The sequence below is a fragment of the Cuculus canorus genome, chromosome 1 (genome assembly GCF_017976375.1).
Source record: "Cuculus canorus isolate bCucCan1 chromosome 1, bCucCan1.pri, whole genome shotgun sequence".
In the NCBI taxonomy this organism is placed as follows: domain Eukaryota; kingdom Metazoa; phylum Chordata; class Aves; order Cuculiformes; family Cuculidae; genus Cuculus; species Cuculus canorus.
In genome coordinates this window covers 96481119-96500290 of record NC_071401.1, presented here as the reverse complement: position 1 = coordinate 96500290, position 19172 = coordinate 96481119, and the positions used below count along the sequence as shown (strand labels likewise).

General features: G+C 40.1%; 1 protein-coding gene across 1 annotated transcript in view; it reads left to right on the top strand.

Annotated features, from left to right (window-relative positions):
* The window catches only part of MRPS6 (mitochondrial ribosomal protein S6), a 45744-nt gene that overhangs the window by 22104 nt on the left and 4468 nt on the right, over positions 1-19172 (top strand). The window contains exon 2 of the mRNA XM_054086893.1: positions 11389-11528. Within this exon, the coding sequence (XP_053942868.1) occupies positions 11389-11528 (140 nt within the window). The remainder of the gene's footprint in view (positions 1-11388; positions 11529-19172) is intronic.

Below are 19172 nucleotides of genomic sequence, written 5' to 3'. Positions count from 1 at the left end.
TCCCTATATACAAGATACTTCCCACTTTTGCCTGTTATTAAAAGGCAGAACTCTTGAAGCATGGCCTGGGCATGGGGTTAGAGAAGTAAAACCAACCAAAAAAAAAAGTCCTAACAAACAAGATTCTTTAAAACTGCAAAAAGAACTCCTGAGGACTCCAACTACGGGTGCAGAGTTTGGCTGCAAAAACTTTAGGCCAGCTCATGTTGTGGGGAGGTGAGGTTGGGGTGGGATGGGCTGATCTTTCTATGACTGGCAGCCCACGATGCTGGCAGGGCAAGGTGGGCAGCTTGCATGCCAAACAAAATATGAGTGAACCCTCATTTAGCAGAGCAGCCTTGCTGCCTGTTGTGCGAAACTGTGATTTTTTTTATTTTTTTTTCTTGTTTAAATACCCTGTTCAGCTGCTGTTTAACCAATTCTTGAGTGGGACAAGCACCTTTTTATTTGATTCTAGAGTGTCCTTAATTCCCTCCAGTTGTGGTTTGCTGTCCCATTGGGTCTGCCCCAGGCTGGATGCCTTGGTGTCTTGTGTTTATTTCTGACTGTGATCTAGAAAGTGGTCCTGGTGCCCAGGTCCTCCAAGGAGCCTGTACCAGCAGTCATGCTCTAAGAATGTGTTTGGTGCGGTCTTCTCCCTTTTAGGAAGAAGTTACAGCTTGTAGTCAGTGCTTAAGGTGCCTCTGTGGAGGGAAGGATACCTTCTCACAATTTTTATTTAAAAGAGACAAAATAATCGACAGAGCTCTATAAGCGAAGACCAAACATGAGTCTTCCACTTCCTTCTTCTCCTTTCTGTCTTCCATAAGGATGTATTTAATCTAGTGCTCATGGAAAGCGTGGTGTGAATCATGACTTCATCATTGTCCAGTGATGATGGGTCGTCCAGGAGCGTGAGCATGCAGGCCTGGTGTTTAATCACCCGTAGATTGGGGGTTAAGGTGTTCTTTTAGAGATGGGATGTTGGCAAAACTATGATAAGGATGCTAAACCCAGATTTTCTGCTGCATGCATCAGACTTATTCTCTGTATTCTCTTCTGTTGCTGTGTTGTGAAGGAAAAGTGGAAGCTTTGCTGTTTGAAGGAATGAAAAAAAACCCAACCATTTTTGGAGAGGAAATTTTGGATTTGGGATAAAAAATAAGCAGTTTCCTGCTGCAGACTTAGTTTGGATTTGTAATTTCCAGGAGGGAGTGGAAATCCTGAGTTTTCATTAGTCAGCCATTTAATTAAGAGCTAACTAATTAGCTTATTAGGTGATTATTCAGGGAGCAGTTTTCCTTTTCACTGATTTTAAAAGGGGTTCAAGAATTCTCTTTGTCACAAGCTGTTTTCATTTGTGTTAGTTAGTAACGACTCTGTCAATGCCCAATTTACTCTTGTCTGAGACTAACATTTCTTAGGGTGTGGAGACCTGGCCCAAGGCAAGTTGCTCTGAAATGAATTCTCTCTCCTTGGATGTGGCTGTCCCAGTTTGCCCTGTGCATGTTCTTGTGCCAGGAAAGTGAACAAGCCAGGAGTTTTTAGCTCCATGCTTTCTTCCTGCCTGCCTAGCGAGCGTGTTTAATGGTGTTGTACTTGGTGTTTTGCTTTTTTTGATGTGTTTTTTTTGAGGTGTTCATAACTGATAGGAATAAGGTGACCATTTCACTTAATGGTCATGATGCTTATCACCCTTTTATTTGTCAGCAACTATTGCTACTACTAACCTGAACCATGAAACTGGTTTTGTAAGTTAGCTTTGAGTATCCCAGTATATATGCTGTAATGTACGGGAGAACTTGAGCAAGAAATTGCCAAGGTTCACTTTCACTTGTACACACCAGTGGATAAAAACTGTGTGACTTCCATCTTAAACACTATTCTGATTCGAGTCAAAGATAGTTACTTTCCTGCAAAAGCACGAGGATTTAAAAAGAACGGCTACAGCCCTCACACACTCTTTGGAAATTTTTATACTAGCCACATTCAGATTTTTCTTAGTCCTGGCTCTTCTTTGTTCTTCTGCCGCAGTAAGGATGTGCACAACAGGTGTAATGGCTATGTCTTAGGAACTAGATCCCTAGTCCTTTAAAGATTTCTCTCATAAGAGGGAACGCTTCAGTGGCTTAGGCTAGTCTGGATAGTGCTAGTGGTACATCTAGGTCTGGAGTGTTGAGGACTTGGTTGGAATAGATCCTGATGCCTGACTGCTACAATGAATGCTTTAGACAGTTGCAGGTATTTCTCCCAAGGGTGGACTATTGCTCCAAGGCTAAAACCCTCAGATCCAAAGGATGTAAAAATTAACTGTCGCTGGCCTTCAGAACTGTAACTCTCAACAAAACTATTTGTCTTCTCGAAGCCATGCGGTGCCTGCTCTGTTTGCTGTTGCACAGGTTTCCTCCAATTGCAGACGTGTAAAATCTGATTTGAAAAATGCTGAACGTGCCCAGAATAATTACACTGAAAGAACCTCTGCTAGTTCAGAGCTGCCTGGGTGTGTGCTGTGAGTGACCTATTGCCTGTAGCGAAGAGGACCAGGCTTGGTATCGCGTGCTGGGTTGTAGACAGCTTGGGTTGTGAGCTCTGGTCGTGTTGTGTACTGTTTGGAATACACTGAAGCCCTTCTTCTTTTTGATAATACCTTGTTCCTGAAACATCCAGGGAAACAAATGGTCACAGCAGCAGCATGAAGGTGGTTTGATTTGTGTCCCTTCCGTAACCTGCACAGAAGCACTTCAGAATCATAGAATCTTAGAATGGGTTGGGTAACCTGAATGGGAATACTGAACAATTACAGAATCATAGAATCATAAAACGGTTTGGTTTGGAAGGGACCTTAAAGATCATCTAATTCCAACTCCCCTGCCATGGGCAGGGACACCTCCCACTAGATCAGGGAAGCAATTAGCTCTGCATTCAGGCAGACATTTCATTTTTGAACAAGGGGATGATGGGCTTCAGCTTACCTTGGAATAGCAGCCATCACTTTTGGACCCTTTCTGTCAGCATCTGTAAGTCTTCCAAGCTGGTGTGAAATATGTGAATGAATAAAAAAAGCTAAAAATAGGTTGATGAGAGAAAATATTTGGAGAGCCGTACACATGGTGTACGGAGGTGGAAACAAGGCTGAGTTGGAGGAGAGAGATTGAAAGAAAGAGCTTATTTGAGAATAGAGATCTTACCCAGAATTAAAAATTTTACTTAAAATTAGCCTTATCTTGAGAGATTTGATAGTATATATGACATTCTTGGGAAGTAAGCTTCCAGACTTAATGTCCAACTTAAATCTAGTGCTAGGTTGTATGAGTGGTTGGTTTCATTGTGTTTTATCTGCAGCCCATTTTCATAGGAATTATGCCATATTAAACCTCTTTCTAGGTAAAATGACACCAAGAGCTCTTATCCAGAGGAGGCATAGCCAGTTTTCTCAAGAAAGCAGTGAACTGTAGGGGTTAGTTGTAAACTTGGAAGATGGGGAGAAAGAAGGAACAAAGCCTCTGCTCTGTGGTTAAAGTCCCGAATACATCTATAAATGCTGTTGCGCATAGGATTTCTATTTTAAACTTGTCTAAGGATGACTTGATGCAGGTCTTGGTAAGACTAGGTTGTATAGCTAAGCCTGGCTTTACATTTTTCTTACAGTGGGGGTCTTCTGAAGATGGGTCTATGAGTCTGGGCAATTGCCATTGAAAGGCTTGAGGAACCAAAGGTAAAGATTGACAAGTCAGGAAAGATTCCAGGGTATGTTAAAACTGAAAGATCATTGTTTTGGGGAGAGGAATGAATGACCCAAATTGGCAGACTGCAACCATGTATTTCCTTGCAGTGCCCTCACAGAAAAGGATGATGATGGTGAAAGAAGCACTGGCTTCTTCATTGTGATTCCAGCTTGTGTATCACGAGACTGGGGACACTTCCTCTCACTTTCCTGGTTTTCTGGTCCTACTGTTATCTTATTATTTTCTCCATTGGAATGTGTTCTGTTTTTCGTCTTAAGCACAACAAATGTAGAAGCAGGACTGGTATGTGAGTGTGTGTGTGCATGCGTTTTGAAGGCCATACAGAAAATATGTTTGAAAGTAACTGCCTCCATGCTCCTCCCTCTTTCCACTTTTGATTATTTAAGCTTAATGAAAATGTAAATGAAATATATTCACATCTGGAAGTCATGAGAAGAACAAAACTTGTAAGTTTCTGGTAAGTTTGGTCTTAGGAAGTTTCTGATAAGTAGACGTTGGCTGTCCAGGAGTGTTACATTGGAGTACATATTATAATTTATTGGGGTTGAGAAGGAGGGTTAAGTTTCTAAATGGAGTTTTAAGGAAGGTATTTAATTGATTCTGAAATTGTGGCCAGTTGTTACATGAACTGTGCCAATAATAAACTGAATTTTGGAGGATTTGATTGCTGTTTACTTCAGACTTACAAGACACTTTCTAGAGTTCATTTTAGAAATTATCGAGAGTATCAAGTCTCTAACATGAATTAAATTCAATTAAATTTGTCTGTGTTCAATGTTGAGGCTGATATGTTAATTTAACTGTGATTTGGTATTTGTAGGGTGCTTGTATCGCTTGGGTTTTAGCTCACTTTCCTATCTTCAATGATTTCCTTTGGTCTTAAATGTTGGGTTAAAAAGAAGATGCATTGTGGAATTTAAACTGTGTGAAGAAGAAAAGTGGATTTTGGGACAGAAGAGATGCTAGCATCACTTTGACTTTAAAAGTTGCTACTTTCTCTGCATCCAAGTTCTCGAGCTTCATATTTGCATCAGGTGAAGTTGCTAGTTCCTTGGCTTGTACTCCGTTAAAATGCTAATTAAAGATATATTTTGAGGATGAGTGTTATTTTTAATTCAGACTGAGTCAATTTTGATCACTCCTCCCAACTTATTTTTGGTGATATGCCTTCTATAGCTTTCTTACTCTTTGACAAATTCGTTTGTAGAATAGTATCATACTTTTTGTTCAGTCAGTGTCGGAAATATGAAATGGCTATCATGCTCAGGAGCACCTGGGTTTCTCCCATTTGTTCCTTATTTTAGCTCTGGAGAACTGTGCTGTTGTAGTCACACAAACCTCTGTTCCTACCTAGCACTGCCCAATGTCCAGCTTTGCCTAGATTTATCCCTCCCCATCCCTGCCCAGGTCTGAACTTCCACGGAAGTTTGCAGACTCCTCACATGTTTGTTGCTCAGTTTCTGGACATGCTAATTACACTCATTGGTCACACGCAGACCATTTTTAGCAGGGGTGCAGCATGGCTCTCACATCTTCTCTTCACTTCACCTTCTGCTTTTATCTTTATTTTGATCTTTTCTGACTAGTACATATCCTTCAGTGGTTGTACCCTACTTAGGACTACTGTTCCGTGTTGTTTATGCTTTTATAGTAATTGCAGCTTTGTCTTTTGCACCAGAAGTTCAAGTTTGTTCCCTAGGCAGATAAAGAACAGCCCTGCTACTAGTCGTGTTGTATGCCTGGCTATTATCGTTGCTAATATTAGCATTGATCTTTTCTTTGCTGTCCATTCTTAATCTGCTGATTATTTTTTCATCTGTTCGTTGTGTTGTGTGCTAAAATAGTGTGACAATTAAATGACTCTTTCCAGCTTTCCCTTGTTTCTCTTTGCAAAGCTCTTCTTTCTTATGTTAGTGTTGATCTTGGCTGGTTTACGAATGCGTGTTTTTTTTTTTTCATTTTCACTAATAAGTTTCTAGTGTTTTATTATGTAGTAAATTACTGTATCTGGATTTTCCCTTTAGTTTTTCTGCTTTTGAATTGCAACTTTCTTCTAAACATAGGTTTTGCATTATTTGATTTCTATCTCACTAAATAATATCAGAACAACCTTTTGTAACTGTTTAACAACCAAAGAAAGACATAATTTTATCCTACTATTACTACATATATAAGGGATAATTGAGCTAATTATGATGGATTTCCTTCTGTTTATAATTTAAGATCTGCACACTGATTTTAAATGCTTCCTGTTGAACTGAATAAGTGGCCAGAAAATCTGAGCAAAGTCCTAGCCCTGAAACTAAGTATTTGGTATCTGCTTTCTTTTCTCTCTCAAGACTCTTTTTGAAGGAACTTTGGTGGCTTGAGAAAGCTTCTTTTATAACCAGTTCTATTTTTTCTGTCCCTTTGACTTCCTCTGCCCTCTTGAGCTTCCTCTGGCCAGCTAACAAGATGGAAAATTGAGCAGTGGTGCAGAGTACTTTCACCTGGCTCTAATTCCAGCTAGAGCATTGTCCTTCCCTTTAGGATTGAGCAGGTGGTTCCTTTTTTTTTTTTTTTTTAGGAGACATCAGCGTGGCAAAAGCTTTATTTCAAGCTCTTACCATTTTTCTTGTCTGTCTCCAAGCTATTCTTTGGAGCTTCACGGCTGACGAGCTTCTTTCTGTTTGGCCTCTTGTAGAACAGAAGATACTTTGCCATCAGAGTATTCACCATTTTTTTCCCTATTTGCCTGTTTTTAATAAACTTGCAGGCTGCCATGTGAGTTCTGTATGACTGATGAAAACCACGCTGTGGTTCCCACTCAAGCTGATGATATATAATATGCCCTCAAAAAGAGGTTGTTGGAACTGTTTTGCAGTACTTGCTTGTTATTACCGTGCATTTGTGTCTTCGAGCCTGGGTGGTAAGTGATGGTGCACCCCCATCCATTTTCATTTGTGCAGTCTGGAGAGATGCTGATGACAACTGTGCATTAAACAGCATTCTGTTTACTTGGGTGATGATTATGCTAATTACTTCTTCCAGGGGTGATTTTCCAAGGAAAAGCCTTTGGACAGTCTGCAGTGACCTCCCTCCTTTTCCTTCCGTGGCTTGGTTGGGGCAATAGGGCTGTACGTTTCAAAGAAGCATAGCATAGTTTGGCTTGGAAGGGACTGTTTCTGAGAACAAGGTAAATACTCAAGGCCATATGATAGTGAACTAAATTCACTGACAAAGTTCACCAAGTTCATTAAGGGTGAAGATGGTTGAAAGGGCTCTGGCTTGGCTATGCACACAAGATAGGGAATCAGAGCTAGAATTGCATACCAGGGCTTACACGCTCTTGCTAGCCGCTCTCTGGCATGGATATCCTGGCACCGGCTTCCATTTTCTCCTTTTTCCTGCCCATCCTTGCTTTCCCCACATCTGTGGTACTGGAATTAGTGCTGGCTGTTCAGGAAAAAATGTTGTGGCTCCTGGGTTGGGAGCCAGGCAATACCATTTCCTATGTCCTCAACTGGTCTGGCTCTGAGGCAAACCAAGGAACCTGTGTCTGTGGATATTATGGTTAGCAAAGGCTAGCCTATATATAGTTTGGTTGATGGCTTTAGGCAAGCTACGATAAACCATGATCTTTTTTGGAGAGGAAGAATGAGAGGGATTACAGTGACAAGCTTTCAAAACCAACAATTAGTTTATGTTTTCAAAGTATGTCCACAAGTGGGGAGGTTGCAAAAACGTGTAGTGTTTTACAGTCCTTACTGTAGAAAGCTGTGGCTTTCTTTTCTTGTTCGTTTTATTTTCTTTTGTTTTTAAATACATGGGACTTGATCTTAGGCTTCATTGTGTTTGGAAACTGCACATCATGTTGGACATGCAGCCACTCAGAGAATGTGCTGATCTGTTGGCCTGTATAAAAGAGACAAAAAGCCTATGTATCATTTGAGGATATGAGGGATGTAGAGGGCTAAACTTACGTGATAACATCTAACCTAAATATGTATGGTTTTTCAGAAGGGTTTGTTGGACAACTCCACCGCTCATCCAGCTGTTTGTCTAAAGCTCTCAGTCAGTTAAGATCTGTTTTGAAGATAGCTCTGTTTATGAATCAACATTTTTTTATGCAAGTGGGAGACAAGTAGCAACAGTAAACTTAACGGTATTTTTATTCATTGACCTGACAGATTTCTGCTGCGATAATTGTCTGAGCAGAGTGGAGGCTTCTGCATCCTAACCACACACAGCAGGCACAGTGGGAGAAGGCTTGGATGGCAGATCCTATTGCTTTCTAAGAGTGTATGTATTTTCAAGCTTGGGATTGGAAGCACTACAGGTGCACTGCAGTGCACAAAATATTAAAGCTTTTAGGTTAGCTGCCCTTTCTTTCCTAAAACTGCTCATTTCCCTTACTAATGTGGGTGATTAAAATACTAATGGTCAGTGTCAAGTTCTTTTTTTAAAGGCAAAACCTTCTAGATAATGATGCTACCTAGGTGCCTGCTTCACAAACCCAGTTGTTCTTGTTTTTCTCTTCTTTCTTGAAGCCATATTTCTGGTATGGTTCTTACAGCATTAAAGTATGGATCTCAACTATCAGCTCTGTTACCCTGGTTTTTTGTTTGTCTGTGAGGATGCTGCTTCACAACAAATGAGTGTCTCTCACTAGTAGCTCCTGATTTATATAAGTTAGAGTGCTGAGATCATGCATTGATAGAAGCAGAATAAAACCTGTGCAGAGTTTGGGCCAGCTTCTCTTGCTTTTGTGCCATGTAAATCAAGCTGAAACAGCCATAAGGAGCTTGCGTGGAAATTCTTCATGGGGAAGAAGAGTATGTGCTCCCCTCTCACACTTTGTGTTTTGGCATTTGTGGAATGTGGAGGACAGGATCAACTAAAGTGGAACAGCTACCTTTCTGTGGCTGTTTCTGATGTTTTTTCAATAGCAGAAATTTGAAACAACACTTGGCAAAACAACATCTGAGTGTGATGCAGAGTAAGAATAAGAAATTTTGTTCTATGCTCTCTCCTAGTTGCATTATTGTGAAGACACTACTTATCTCCTTACTTGGCATTTTTTGATTCTGTTCCTCACCTTTAGTCCTGTCAGCTCAGCCAACAGATTTCACAGTCAGCCTTTCCACTCCCTGAGTACTGCTTGAAGTACTGAGGGACTAACATGCCACTGCTGTCACTTCCCAGTTCTTTTCTGATAGTATTTGCTTGTCCTTCTCCTTGGGTTTGTGGAGAGAGAGATAGAGAGGACTGCATGTGACTGCTTGGTGGTAGTTGTCAGATGTATTACAGGATGAAAAGTAATGCAAAATATTGAGCGTATAGAGAAGACTGAGAATCCAGTCTTGGGAGAAAATCCTTGTGTTGGTAGGATACTCTCTAGTATTGAATCTAGTATGCTGAAGTATTTTAGAGAGGAGATAGATTTAAAGAGGGGAGTGAAAATATTAATGTGGTCAGCATCAACGGCTGGTTGGGACCATCAGCTGTAGCATTGACTTATGTGTGCCTGTATGATTTTTCAGAATTGGTTTTATGCTGTTTTTCTAGCAAAGGGCTGCATAGTTAGGGTCTGCCTGTCCATCTGTTGGTCTCTCCTTCATGTTTTGAGTGCACTGGCTTTGTTCCAGGTAAACTCAAATAAGTTTTGGAAATCTCAGAAATTCAGACCTCTGTAACATTTATGGAAATGGCTTGTTTGTGGCAAGAGGTAAAAAAGAGTTGTAAAGAGACCCAATTACTTCTGCAAATGTTTTAGTGAAGGAGGTCCTAAACATGAGAGGTGGTTACTTGAAAATCTAAAGACTGGTAATGAAAGCAGCCACATTAAGTCAACTGAAAAATGGTACTATTCCTGATTTTGAGCTAAAATATGATTTAAATTAATATAGCATAATCCATAAGCTCTCTTAATCCCTTCATCCTAACTTTTCATGCTATGCCAAGAGATACCTTTAGTATTTGTCTGCTGTGAGAAAACAATAGTTTTAATGCATTGAAAAATTTTGGCTAAGTAGCAACATTCCTTCACATGTGAACATACTTGTCTAGTCCTCGTAACTGTTTTACAACACGACGTAAACATATGTTGGAAAACATAAAAAGTCCAGTCATTTTTGCTGACCCTCTATCTGTGTAGACTCTTTCTGCTAAAATAAATTTCCCAAACAGTTTTTGCAGCTGCAGAGACGTGGCTATATTTTGATTGACGGTGAGGAGCAGTAGATGTGATCCCATGAGCGCCTTTTCCTCTTCCACAGGGTAGTTAGCCCATAGAAACAAGAAAACTTTTTGAGGCATCTGTACTTCAGGCCTTTCAAAAAGCAATCAGCATTGGAAAATGTCATACGTCGAACATCTCTGCTCTGCATTTGGAGGCTTTTTTCATATCACCTTGTATCTGCAGGAAAATGAAACAGAAATTTCACACGCCAGAGAATGGGCTGCACTGCATGTTGTGAGATGCTGGTACCACCTTTCCCCACCAATTTCCATTCAGAGATCTGGACATTTAACAACATGTTTTTCTTAGTCAAGGTGTACTCTTCTACCTTAGACTTAGGAAACTAGCTTTCAGTCATCTTAGAAATAAGGTGATTGAAGATTTCCACAAGTTTTCATCTGGCTGAGAAGGAACTGTGAAATTATTATGGTAGTCTGATTTAACAAAATAAAATTTGAATAAAGCTGAAAATCAGCTCTTTCATTACTTTTGCATTTATAGCTGTTGTCATCTCACTGGACAAGTAGATCAAGTTGGAACATATCTTGGACATCCATTTAGTTTCCTTTCACTGTAGATCTGGTTCTTAAAATGCTTCTTGTTGCTGTGAGTGTATAAGTTTGCAGCTGTTTTCAAAACATTCTAATTTGTACTTCATTAACATTTTCATAGATATTGTTGAGTGTCATTACCAAAATGATTCAGCACTCTAAAGAGTCCTGGTACGCAGTGAGCAACAAAATGATGCATCTGTTTTACCTACTGTTTTTTGGCTGCCTGTCCCTCAAACTTGTTTTTCTAAGGAGCGAAATCTCTGCATGTTAGATGAATTACTGCACATCAATTCCTTAACTCTTAAAAAGGCTTGGATGTCTGTTATGCAGAAGTGATGAGACAACCAGCGGTTTAGCTAAGGGTCAAATATCTATTATGCACATGCAGTTGAAATGACAATATAAAATGAATGCGGTGCTAGTTGCTATCCCTGTAGCAAGCCACGGATCAGTGTTCCTCCCACACTGTTCACTTTAAATGTTCTGGTAAATAATATTAATGAGCATCGATGGTCCAATGTTGCCAATTCATAATTGCTCTTCGCCACCTCTATTTATTTACATCTGTGCAAGGGCTAGCCAAAGTGATAACAGGTGGGTTAAATCCATTAACTGCTTCCTTCTTCCTGTTCTTATTGGGGCCTAACTTTGAAATTGCTGGGAAACTTCACTGTTGCTGTTATGCCCAGAGGAGCTGGCTGGCTGTACTTAAAAATTTTCTTCTTTAGGAGGAGATCATCTACTTCCACTTTGCCCTCTCAGGTTACAGAATGATCTCTTCCAGTGCTGAGCCATGCAAGTGTAGGTATCCCTTCTAACTGCATAACAAAAATAGCCAGATTTGTGTACATTTCCTGCTTTCTCTTTTTTTTTTTTTTTTCTTTTAAAGCCTGAGACTGCAGCTGTGCTGAAGCGCACTGTTGAGGCTCTTATGGAGAGAGGAGCCATTGTGAGGAACCTAGAAAACCTGGGAGAAAGGTCTCTACCTTACAAAATCTCCAAGCACAACGAGCGCCACAGAAGAGGAGGGTATGCATTTTTACTTAAAATCTTTTTGTAACTCTCAATGTTTGGTCTTCCTTGTGCTTTTTGGGAGTACACCTGTGGTATTTGAGATCTCAGTAAGTTGGTGTGTGGCTGCTTGTGTGTGCCTAGGTTCTGCTTCAAGTGTTTTGTGTCTTTTATTGTGTGCTGTCAGTTTTTTCTTAGTGTGTAATTAGTTGTTGTGTACAAATAGCCTGAGTCCAGGCCTAGAGAACTACTTTCCCTGAGGTACACAATGCTATTTTCTTCTGTCACTTTTATGTAACTGTTTTCCAAGCCAGTAAAGCTGTTTACTGATAAAAATTGTGCTTAATCTGCTGGTTGCTAATTGGCAGGATTGATTCTTTTTCTGTAATGCATCTGAACTAAATGTTAATTATCATGTGTACCCAGTAAGACTTGCTTGTGTTTCTGATATGTTTTTTGTTAAGGATGTTAAAGATAACCGAGTGGTTTACAGGAAGCATGATAAATGTAGATGAACCTGTGAGTTGGCATCTTGGATGTCAGGCTTCCCCCGCGGTACTGGAGGAAGGTGTTGTGGATCCCACCTCCTGCTTGCTTACGCCGATGTGTTGTTGGTCCTTGAGGCTATCTCCGAAATGGATGCAGGCTCTCGCAAGGCCTGAGAAATGTTGCTAGGCAACCTGCACTGTGCTGGGGCTGCCTGCGGTAATCAAAATAACAATTAGCAACATGTTCCTCCAAATCCCTGTAATACAACTGTGTGTAATTGGATGGTTGGCCAGCCAGTCTACCTACTGTCTTCCTTGAGGTGCATTTGGCACTGGGGAAGGCGAGGTGACTCCAGAGGTGCACCTTTTATGAAGCCCTTCTTGCACCACCTTCCTGGGGGTGACCAGGTTCCACTCCCTCTTCTGAGGACCTGTTCATTCTCCTGCAAAGTGGAAATGGTGACAGCTGCCAGGTAAAGCAGACTGACAGAAAGGGTTAGGGATGAAAATCTCCATCACATGCCTGTTAAGATAAACAAAAGCAACAGCATTGTGGCCATGACTGTCTTGTATTCCTGCTCCATGGTGTCCTTCGCATCATGGCTTGATTCTGCCAGTTTTGCATTTTAGGATGAAGTTTTGTTGCCTACACACAGGAGCTAATCAAAACCTTGTCTTGAGACAAAATTCCTAATTACCTCATCCTTCTGTTGAAGGATGAAGCATTTTGTAAACATTAAAGTCTTTTCTGATGGCTTCAGCTGAACAAAGAGCTGGTGGTGTGCTTCTTATACAGGTGGGGAGATAAGGCGGAAGGACTAAGTTCCACTAATTTTCGATGCTGACTTTGAAACTTTTAGCTTGGAGGTTATTTTTTTTTTCTGGAGTACTTGACACAGTCTAACATGTCACTGTTCCAGATGATGATTTCTGCTTGACTTGGGTGGCAGTACTTTTGCAGATCAGGTCTTGGGTTCTTCAGCAGGGAAACCGAGACAGGAGAATACAGTAACCAGCATCACAAGAACGATGTAGCAGAGATGAATAGAAGCCATTTCTTCAGGGGTTCTTTCAGACATGTAAACTAGCTTAACTCATTTACTGTAGCAGATTACCTACTTAATAAGCAGGACAAGGGTATCTGTAGACTGTAACCCTCTTCTTTGCAGAGTCCTCAGAGCAGACATATTTTGTGTTTGGAATAAGGCAAGATTTCAGTAGCAAATAATTGTGATATGTCTTGAAACCTGGGCAGGAAGCCATCAGATTAATGTCACCATCGCTGTTCCTCCTCCACCTCCCAGTTCAAGCATCTTTAAATATTTAGCAGTCATTCTACTTACTCAGATTTGAGTCCTCTATATTTGAATGTGACAGTTCCCTCGCTTAAATTGCTTGGCTTCTTGAAAAGGAAAAGTGATTGAGAAGAGAGTACTACAGGAAATAGTTGTTTAGTGTGCCTTTAATTGGAGAAGTCAAATACAGGAGAAACAAGATATTACAAGGGGAAGAAGCAGCAGGCAGTTTCAGTACTTGGTAGTGTGGAATAATTATATTTCTGTAGATTTTGCTGGGGTGATTGCAGTTCACTGTGCAGGTATGGTGGATCCTGATATACTATCCAATATTTTATATGGTCTGGAGGATAAATTACTCAGGATATTAAATGTAACCTAAGAACAGGAAGTGAAAAGTCAGTTCTTGATCCACCTTATAAAACCAGCCAGTTCTTCTTTACAGAATCCATTAAAAAGTAATAATTTTTTAAACAGGACAAAGAAAAAAAAAGGTTTTTCAGGATACCTCACTAAGCTGAACATACACTTGTACTTACTAAGAAATCCTCAAGTCTTTTCTTCTTCATAGACAGTTTTTAATTCTGCCTGTGTTACCTTTCTTAGCAAATTGGTGTAGAGTGGTGTGTTAAGTAGTACAGTATGTGTCAGCTTTTCCTTACTCTCAGCTTTTTCCGAAGTAACTGAAAAGGCTTCTTTGAGAGTGCAAATGATACTGTGTGTCTGGGGGGAGTGTTGACTCCTTCTAAGCTTTTAATTTTGTTTTTTGTTTCTTTTTGTTTGCTTTTAAAAATTTATATTTGGGTTGTTTGTTTTGTGATTGTTAGCAGAGCTTCAGCAAGTTTATTTTCCAATAGTATGTAGATGGTTGGGGACTTAGAATGTACGCAGAACCGCTTACTTCCTTGGACCTCCTGGCTGGTGAATTATGTGAAAATTAATGAAACACAGTATTTGTAGCAACAAATAGTATGAAAATCAGTGCAATACAGTAGTTGTAGCGTAGATCACAGCTTAACAGTGTGTTTCTTAGAGACAGCTCTTGTCCTGGTGCCCACTGCACAAACCATCTTCCTGTCACTCAGAATGCCATGGGATCCCCTCATCTGCATGAGGTGTTTGCCTGAAAAACAAAACAAAGCAGTCTTCCTCACCAGCATAGTGACCTAGTGTTGCTGCCTTATAAAAATCCCAGAGCTATCCTGGCACTCCCCCTTAACATTGAATCAAAGGGCATCGGTAGGGCAGTGCCAACTATTCACAGGTCAACTGAGACGTGCTTTGTGGCATGCCTCAGCGTCATCCTTCTCCCAGACTTTTGCTCTACGTTTTCTTCATTTAATTAATTCCATTTTCAACTGCAATCCAGGCCTTTATAGACAGTTTATTGTAAAATTGAGTGAGTGACAGTGTAAGGATGCACAAATACAACTTGCACAGCAAAGCTACTGCTGGACTTAGCCAGGTTTTTGTAGTGTGTTTAGTGAACAGTAAAGAATTAAAACCAGAAAGTACATATTCATAGGTCAGTAGGGAGGATAGTTGTGTCCTTAACAAAGCACTTTTCCCCCTCTGAGTTATGTGGTGCTTTGGCATCGTTTCTCTTGGATGTGCTGCATTACAGGCACATTACAAATTTAAGAATATCCAGGAGACTTAGCAGAGAATGAAAATTTTACTGCCGATTGATCTGTAAAGCTGAGACTTTTCAAAGCCTGCCATAGGGGATTGCGGCCCACAGCTGTCACTGGAACGAACAGTTTTAGTCTCCTAGGCAGCTTTGAAGACCTCAGATCATACGTATAATTGACTTGTTTCTTCTCAGGAAATTATATGCACTGAGCAGGTGGTGCGTGTGCATTGAGGGTATGCTAAAACAAATTTAGCTCTTTCTTTTATGCATCTCCTTTGGCAGAAAACACCCTCCTTTTTTTAGAGACCTAATATTGCATTTAAGTAATTAAGAAAATAGTACATTTCAGGAACTGTGTGGATACATCTGAAGAATCAAACTTTTAAACCACTGTTTTACTTATATTTTAAACTGAAGTTGAATTAACCACTAATTCACATTTGTAGCATTGAGTCCTGTGGTAGAACATTAATATTTTGATTTTAAAAGCATTTAAGTGCCTGGTTCAAGTAACATCTCACAAAATTATAACAAATGCTATTCACCTTATAGTTGAATAAAATGTGACAAGAACACATTGGTGCCAGTGTGGGTCAGTTATGTAAATTTAGCTGAGGCATTGAGCTTGAGTGTCTTGCCTATGACCACCTTGTCTCTGAGGAAACGGTGGAAGAATGTATATAAGAATTCTCAGCGTAATCTCCTAATGGGCAATAGATCTGTGCCAAATATTTGTTTTACTAGCCACTACTTGTTTATGATTTTTAATGAGTGGTATTTAAATTGTTTTTAACGTGTTTTTTTTTTTTAATACTGTATTACATGTATCAGGAGGTGATTATCTCTGGAACAAACAAAAGTGAACTGATTTAAATAAGGTGTGTACTAGTATTAGAATTCAAGGAATGTTAAACTCTGGATTTGTTTGCTGTTTAAGGCGATACAGAAGCATTGAATGCCTCAAAGCAACTTTCAAATAAAGGGTGCAGACTGGGTTATGACATTGCAGAGCCATTGCTGCATATTTGGTCAGTGCTAAACTGGACAATATTGCAACTGCTTGTAAAACGATAGATTTCTAGCACAGTCTGTGGGTTTGCACTTTGTGGCATACCTGTTTTCTTTGGCCTTGCCAGGCTATGCCTTAATCATAGGCTTGTGACGCTTCGTGCTTCAGGGCATCGCATAAAGGCAGTGGTTTGGGGGACATGGTTGCTATGTAGGATATTTTTACTTTAGGAGAGATGGTGCAAGGGTGGCTGCTTAAAAGATCTTTAAAAAAGTAAGATTCAGACACTCCTTTAGGAAGGTAATGGCTTAAACTTTTTGCAGACTAGGAATCTATTAAACAGGAAGGAGCTATGTTTGAGGCTTAGGGGAGAAGAAAGTGGCCAGGTGTAACTGGGGTTTGGAATACTTGGTGTCTTGCCATCCTCTAGAGATTCGTTGTTAGTGATTTTATTTCCCCTCTCCAAATGTTGCGTCCATTGTTATTTTTATTATCTGTGTTGTAGTAAAAATGATATTCATCAGCTTGGTCAGTGCTCAGATTTAGTATGGGTTTGTAAATCGTTAGAGCACTGTGGCCTTTCCTTTCTACTTTGTTTTGTGCATGTATGTGCTTTCCCTTATTAAATCTACCTGTAATACAGTAATGTTTTCAGACCTTTTCTCCTCAGATTTTTATTGTTACTTATTTGTGAGTTCTCCAGCTTAACTGTGCATAATTTTCATTATTCATAGCTATTTCCATGTTCTATTTGCGAGTTTTTCATTGCTTTGTTGTTTTTTTGTCCTTTTCAAATTTGATTTTGAAAAGATGGCAGTTTTCTTTTGTTATTTGCTTGCTTGTCTCTTAATCTTTTTGCTTTGCTGTTCACTCCCAGTTATCATCAGCCCACTTGTTCTCTGAAATAGCAAACTCCTCAGGTCTTACTTTTGTTCTTGCTGAGTTGTATTTTGGGAGCTTATCTTAACACGTGCATGGGGAACTTTCTATATGAGGCTTGCAGGGACCTTGGTGATTGCTGGGATCCACTGAGGAGCACAGGGCATACACTGGTTGCATCTAATGGGATCAGGAGTCAGAAAATAGAGGTTGCAGTGTTAGTTGTGGTGTGGACTTGTTAATGTGATGGGAGAAAAAGTCAAGGCAAGGAGGTCCTTTCCCAAGGACTGAGCGTGATTTATTCAACTTGGTTTTCAAGCCCTGCAGTGCTGCAGTTACTCCCCAAGAGCTGGAAGCACGGAGCTTCAGTCCCGGCTTCCTCTCTGCTACAGCAGGAAGACTTGGAGCCTGGCCTGGCCTTCCCATAAATTATTCCCACCTTCTCTGAGTACTTTAGAATCTGAAGTGGTTGGTCCTCTTATGGGAGCACCTTGTGTTTTGCCTTCATTATGTGGTACATGATGCAATGCTGCTTTGCCAAAACCCATGCTCAGGAAAGGGGGCATGATTCTCCCGTTTCAGGGTGGCTCAGTGGCCCAGTGCACAAGAAATAGATAGTTATTAAGAGGAGTATTTCAGTAGTTAAGGATCATGTTGTTTAAGCGATTTGAATATTTTGTAAACATCTATGTAAATTACATTACATGTTCAAACTTTTCCACTTTTCATAATGTATCTGAGCTTAGGACAATTCACTTTTACAGAAGCAGCTCGTGGCAGAATAGTATTCCCTGGGGACCAGAGATGCCTTCCAGGAACCCATGCTGCCTGTATACAATTTTGTTTACTTTATTTGTAAGAGTAAAATAATATGTTACCTCTCAGAACTGTTCTCTGGAGCGTTTACAAGTTTTAACAGCCCTTCTCTTCTCTCCAGCCCCTAGTGAAATACAAACTATTGCAAAGTTAAAGGACTTAATCCTGCAGATAAATATACCGATGTGGTTAGCTTCTCAGGCAGAGTCTCTTGATTTCCATGGCTATAGAATACCAAAGAGGAGGAAAGAAAAACAGATGAAGAGATTGTGAAAATAAACGGATGAAAGAGGTTGCAAGCTTTCCTTTCTTAACAGCACCAAACTAAATTTATAGTTAGTGCACAATCAGTTTTGTTTGTTTCTGTTCAGATTTTAGAACATCTTGTTCTGTTTCAGCAAAAAGGAGTTCTGGATCTGTAAAGCACTTGGATGAAAACAAAACCGCTATGGATGTTTGAGTATTAGGCACATTTGTATTATTTTCTGCTAAATTGATTGTCTTCTTCCACTAGATGGGGCTTTCCTCATTGATGAGTTGAATCATTACTTTTCCTTCCAGTGCTTTTGTTCAAATGCAAGTAATGTGCTTGTGCCTTAGGTATCAGAGCCCTGAATTTTTTTTATTTTTCCTCCACCTTATCTATGGGAGTGCAATTTGCAGTTTTGGTACCTTTCAGAAGAAATGGCACTGTGCAGTAGTTGGGGATGTTGAGGTGGCACTATCATTTTCTAAATGCACTAAATTCTGTAGCAACCTTGTGCACGCACATTGATTAAATGTGATGGCTGGCCTCAGGTAGTGAGCACAGTGAGATGGCAATCAGTCATCATTTTGATTTTTTTTCAGCTGTCAGTTATAGAGAAGGCAGAAAAGAGACACAAGCTGAATTAATACTTGCTTTTAACTTCAGCCCTGCTCATAACAACTCCGCAGACTTTTCATATGCTGCCCAGTAGGCATGACTTTTCAAATAATCCAAAGAGGTCTAACTGATTTCTTTTTTGCAGTGTAACAATATTTTTAAAATTTTTCTGCACTGCTGCAAAATATCTTCCGATTATTTAATTAGCTTAATGACAGACTTATATGTATGGAATTTAGCAAATGAAATTTCTGAAGACTGTGGATGGTAAAATGTATTTTTCCCCAAACTACTTGCTTATTATGGATTATTTGCATCATTGCTGGGACACAGCCTAGTTACCAAGGTACCAGCTTTTGGTTGTCTTCTGGTACTTCTCAGTTGCTAGACGTGACCTGTCTGAGCCTTACCATGTCACCACCCGTAACTGGAAGGAGGGAAGAAAAAATCACTTGGGCCCCAGATTCCCTCACAAGCTGTCCCAAGCCCCTCAAATCTCTTTTAATCCTCTTTAGGCTATGTACTGCGGCTTCATCGCCTCCCTCATGGAGCAGCAATAATGGGATGCTTCACGTCTACATGTTCATCAGAATATTTTCTTTCCTGTATTTTCTATCTCCCCACTGGCGAATCTTAGATGTACTGCCACCATGTAAAGGAGAAATTTAAGTGTACAA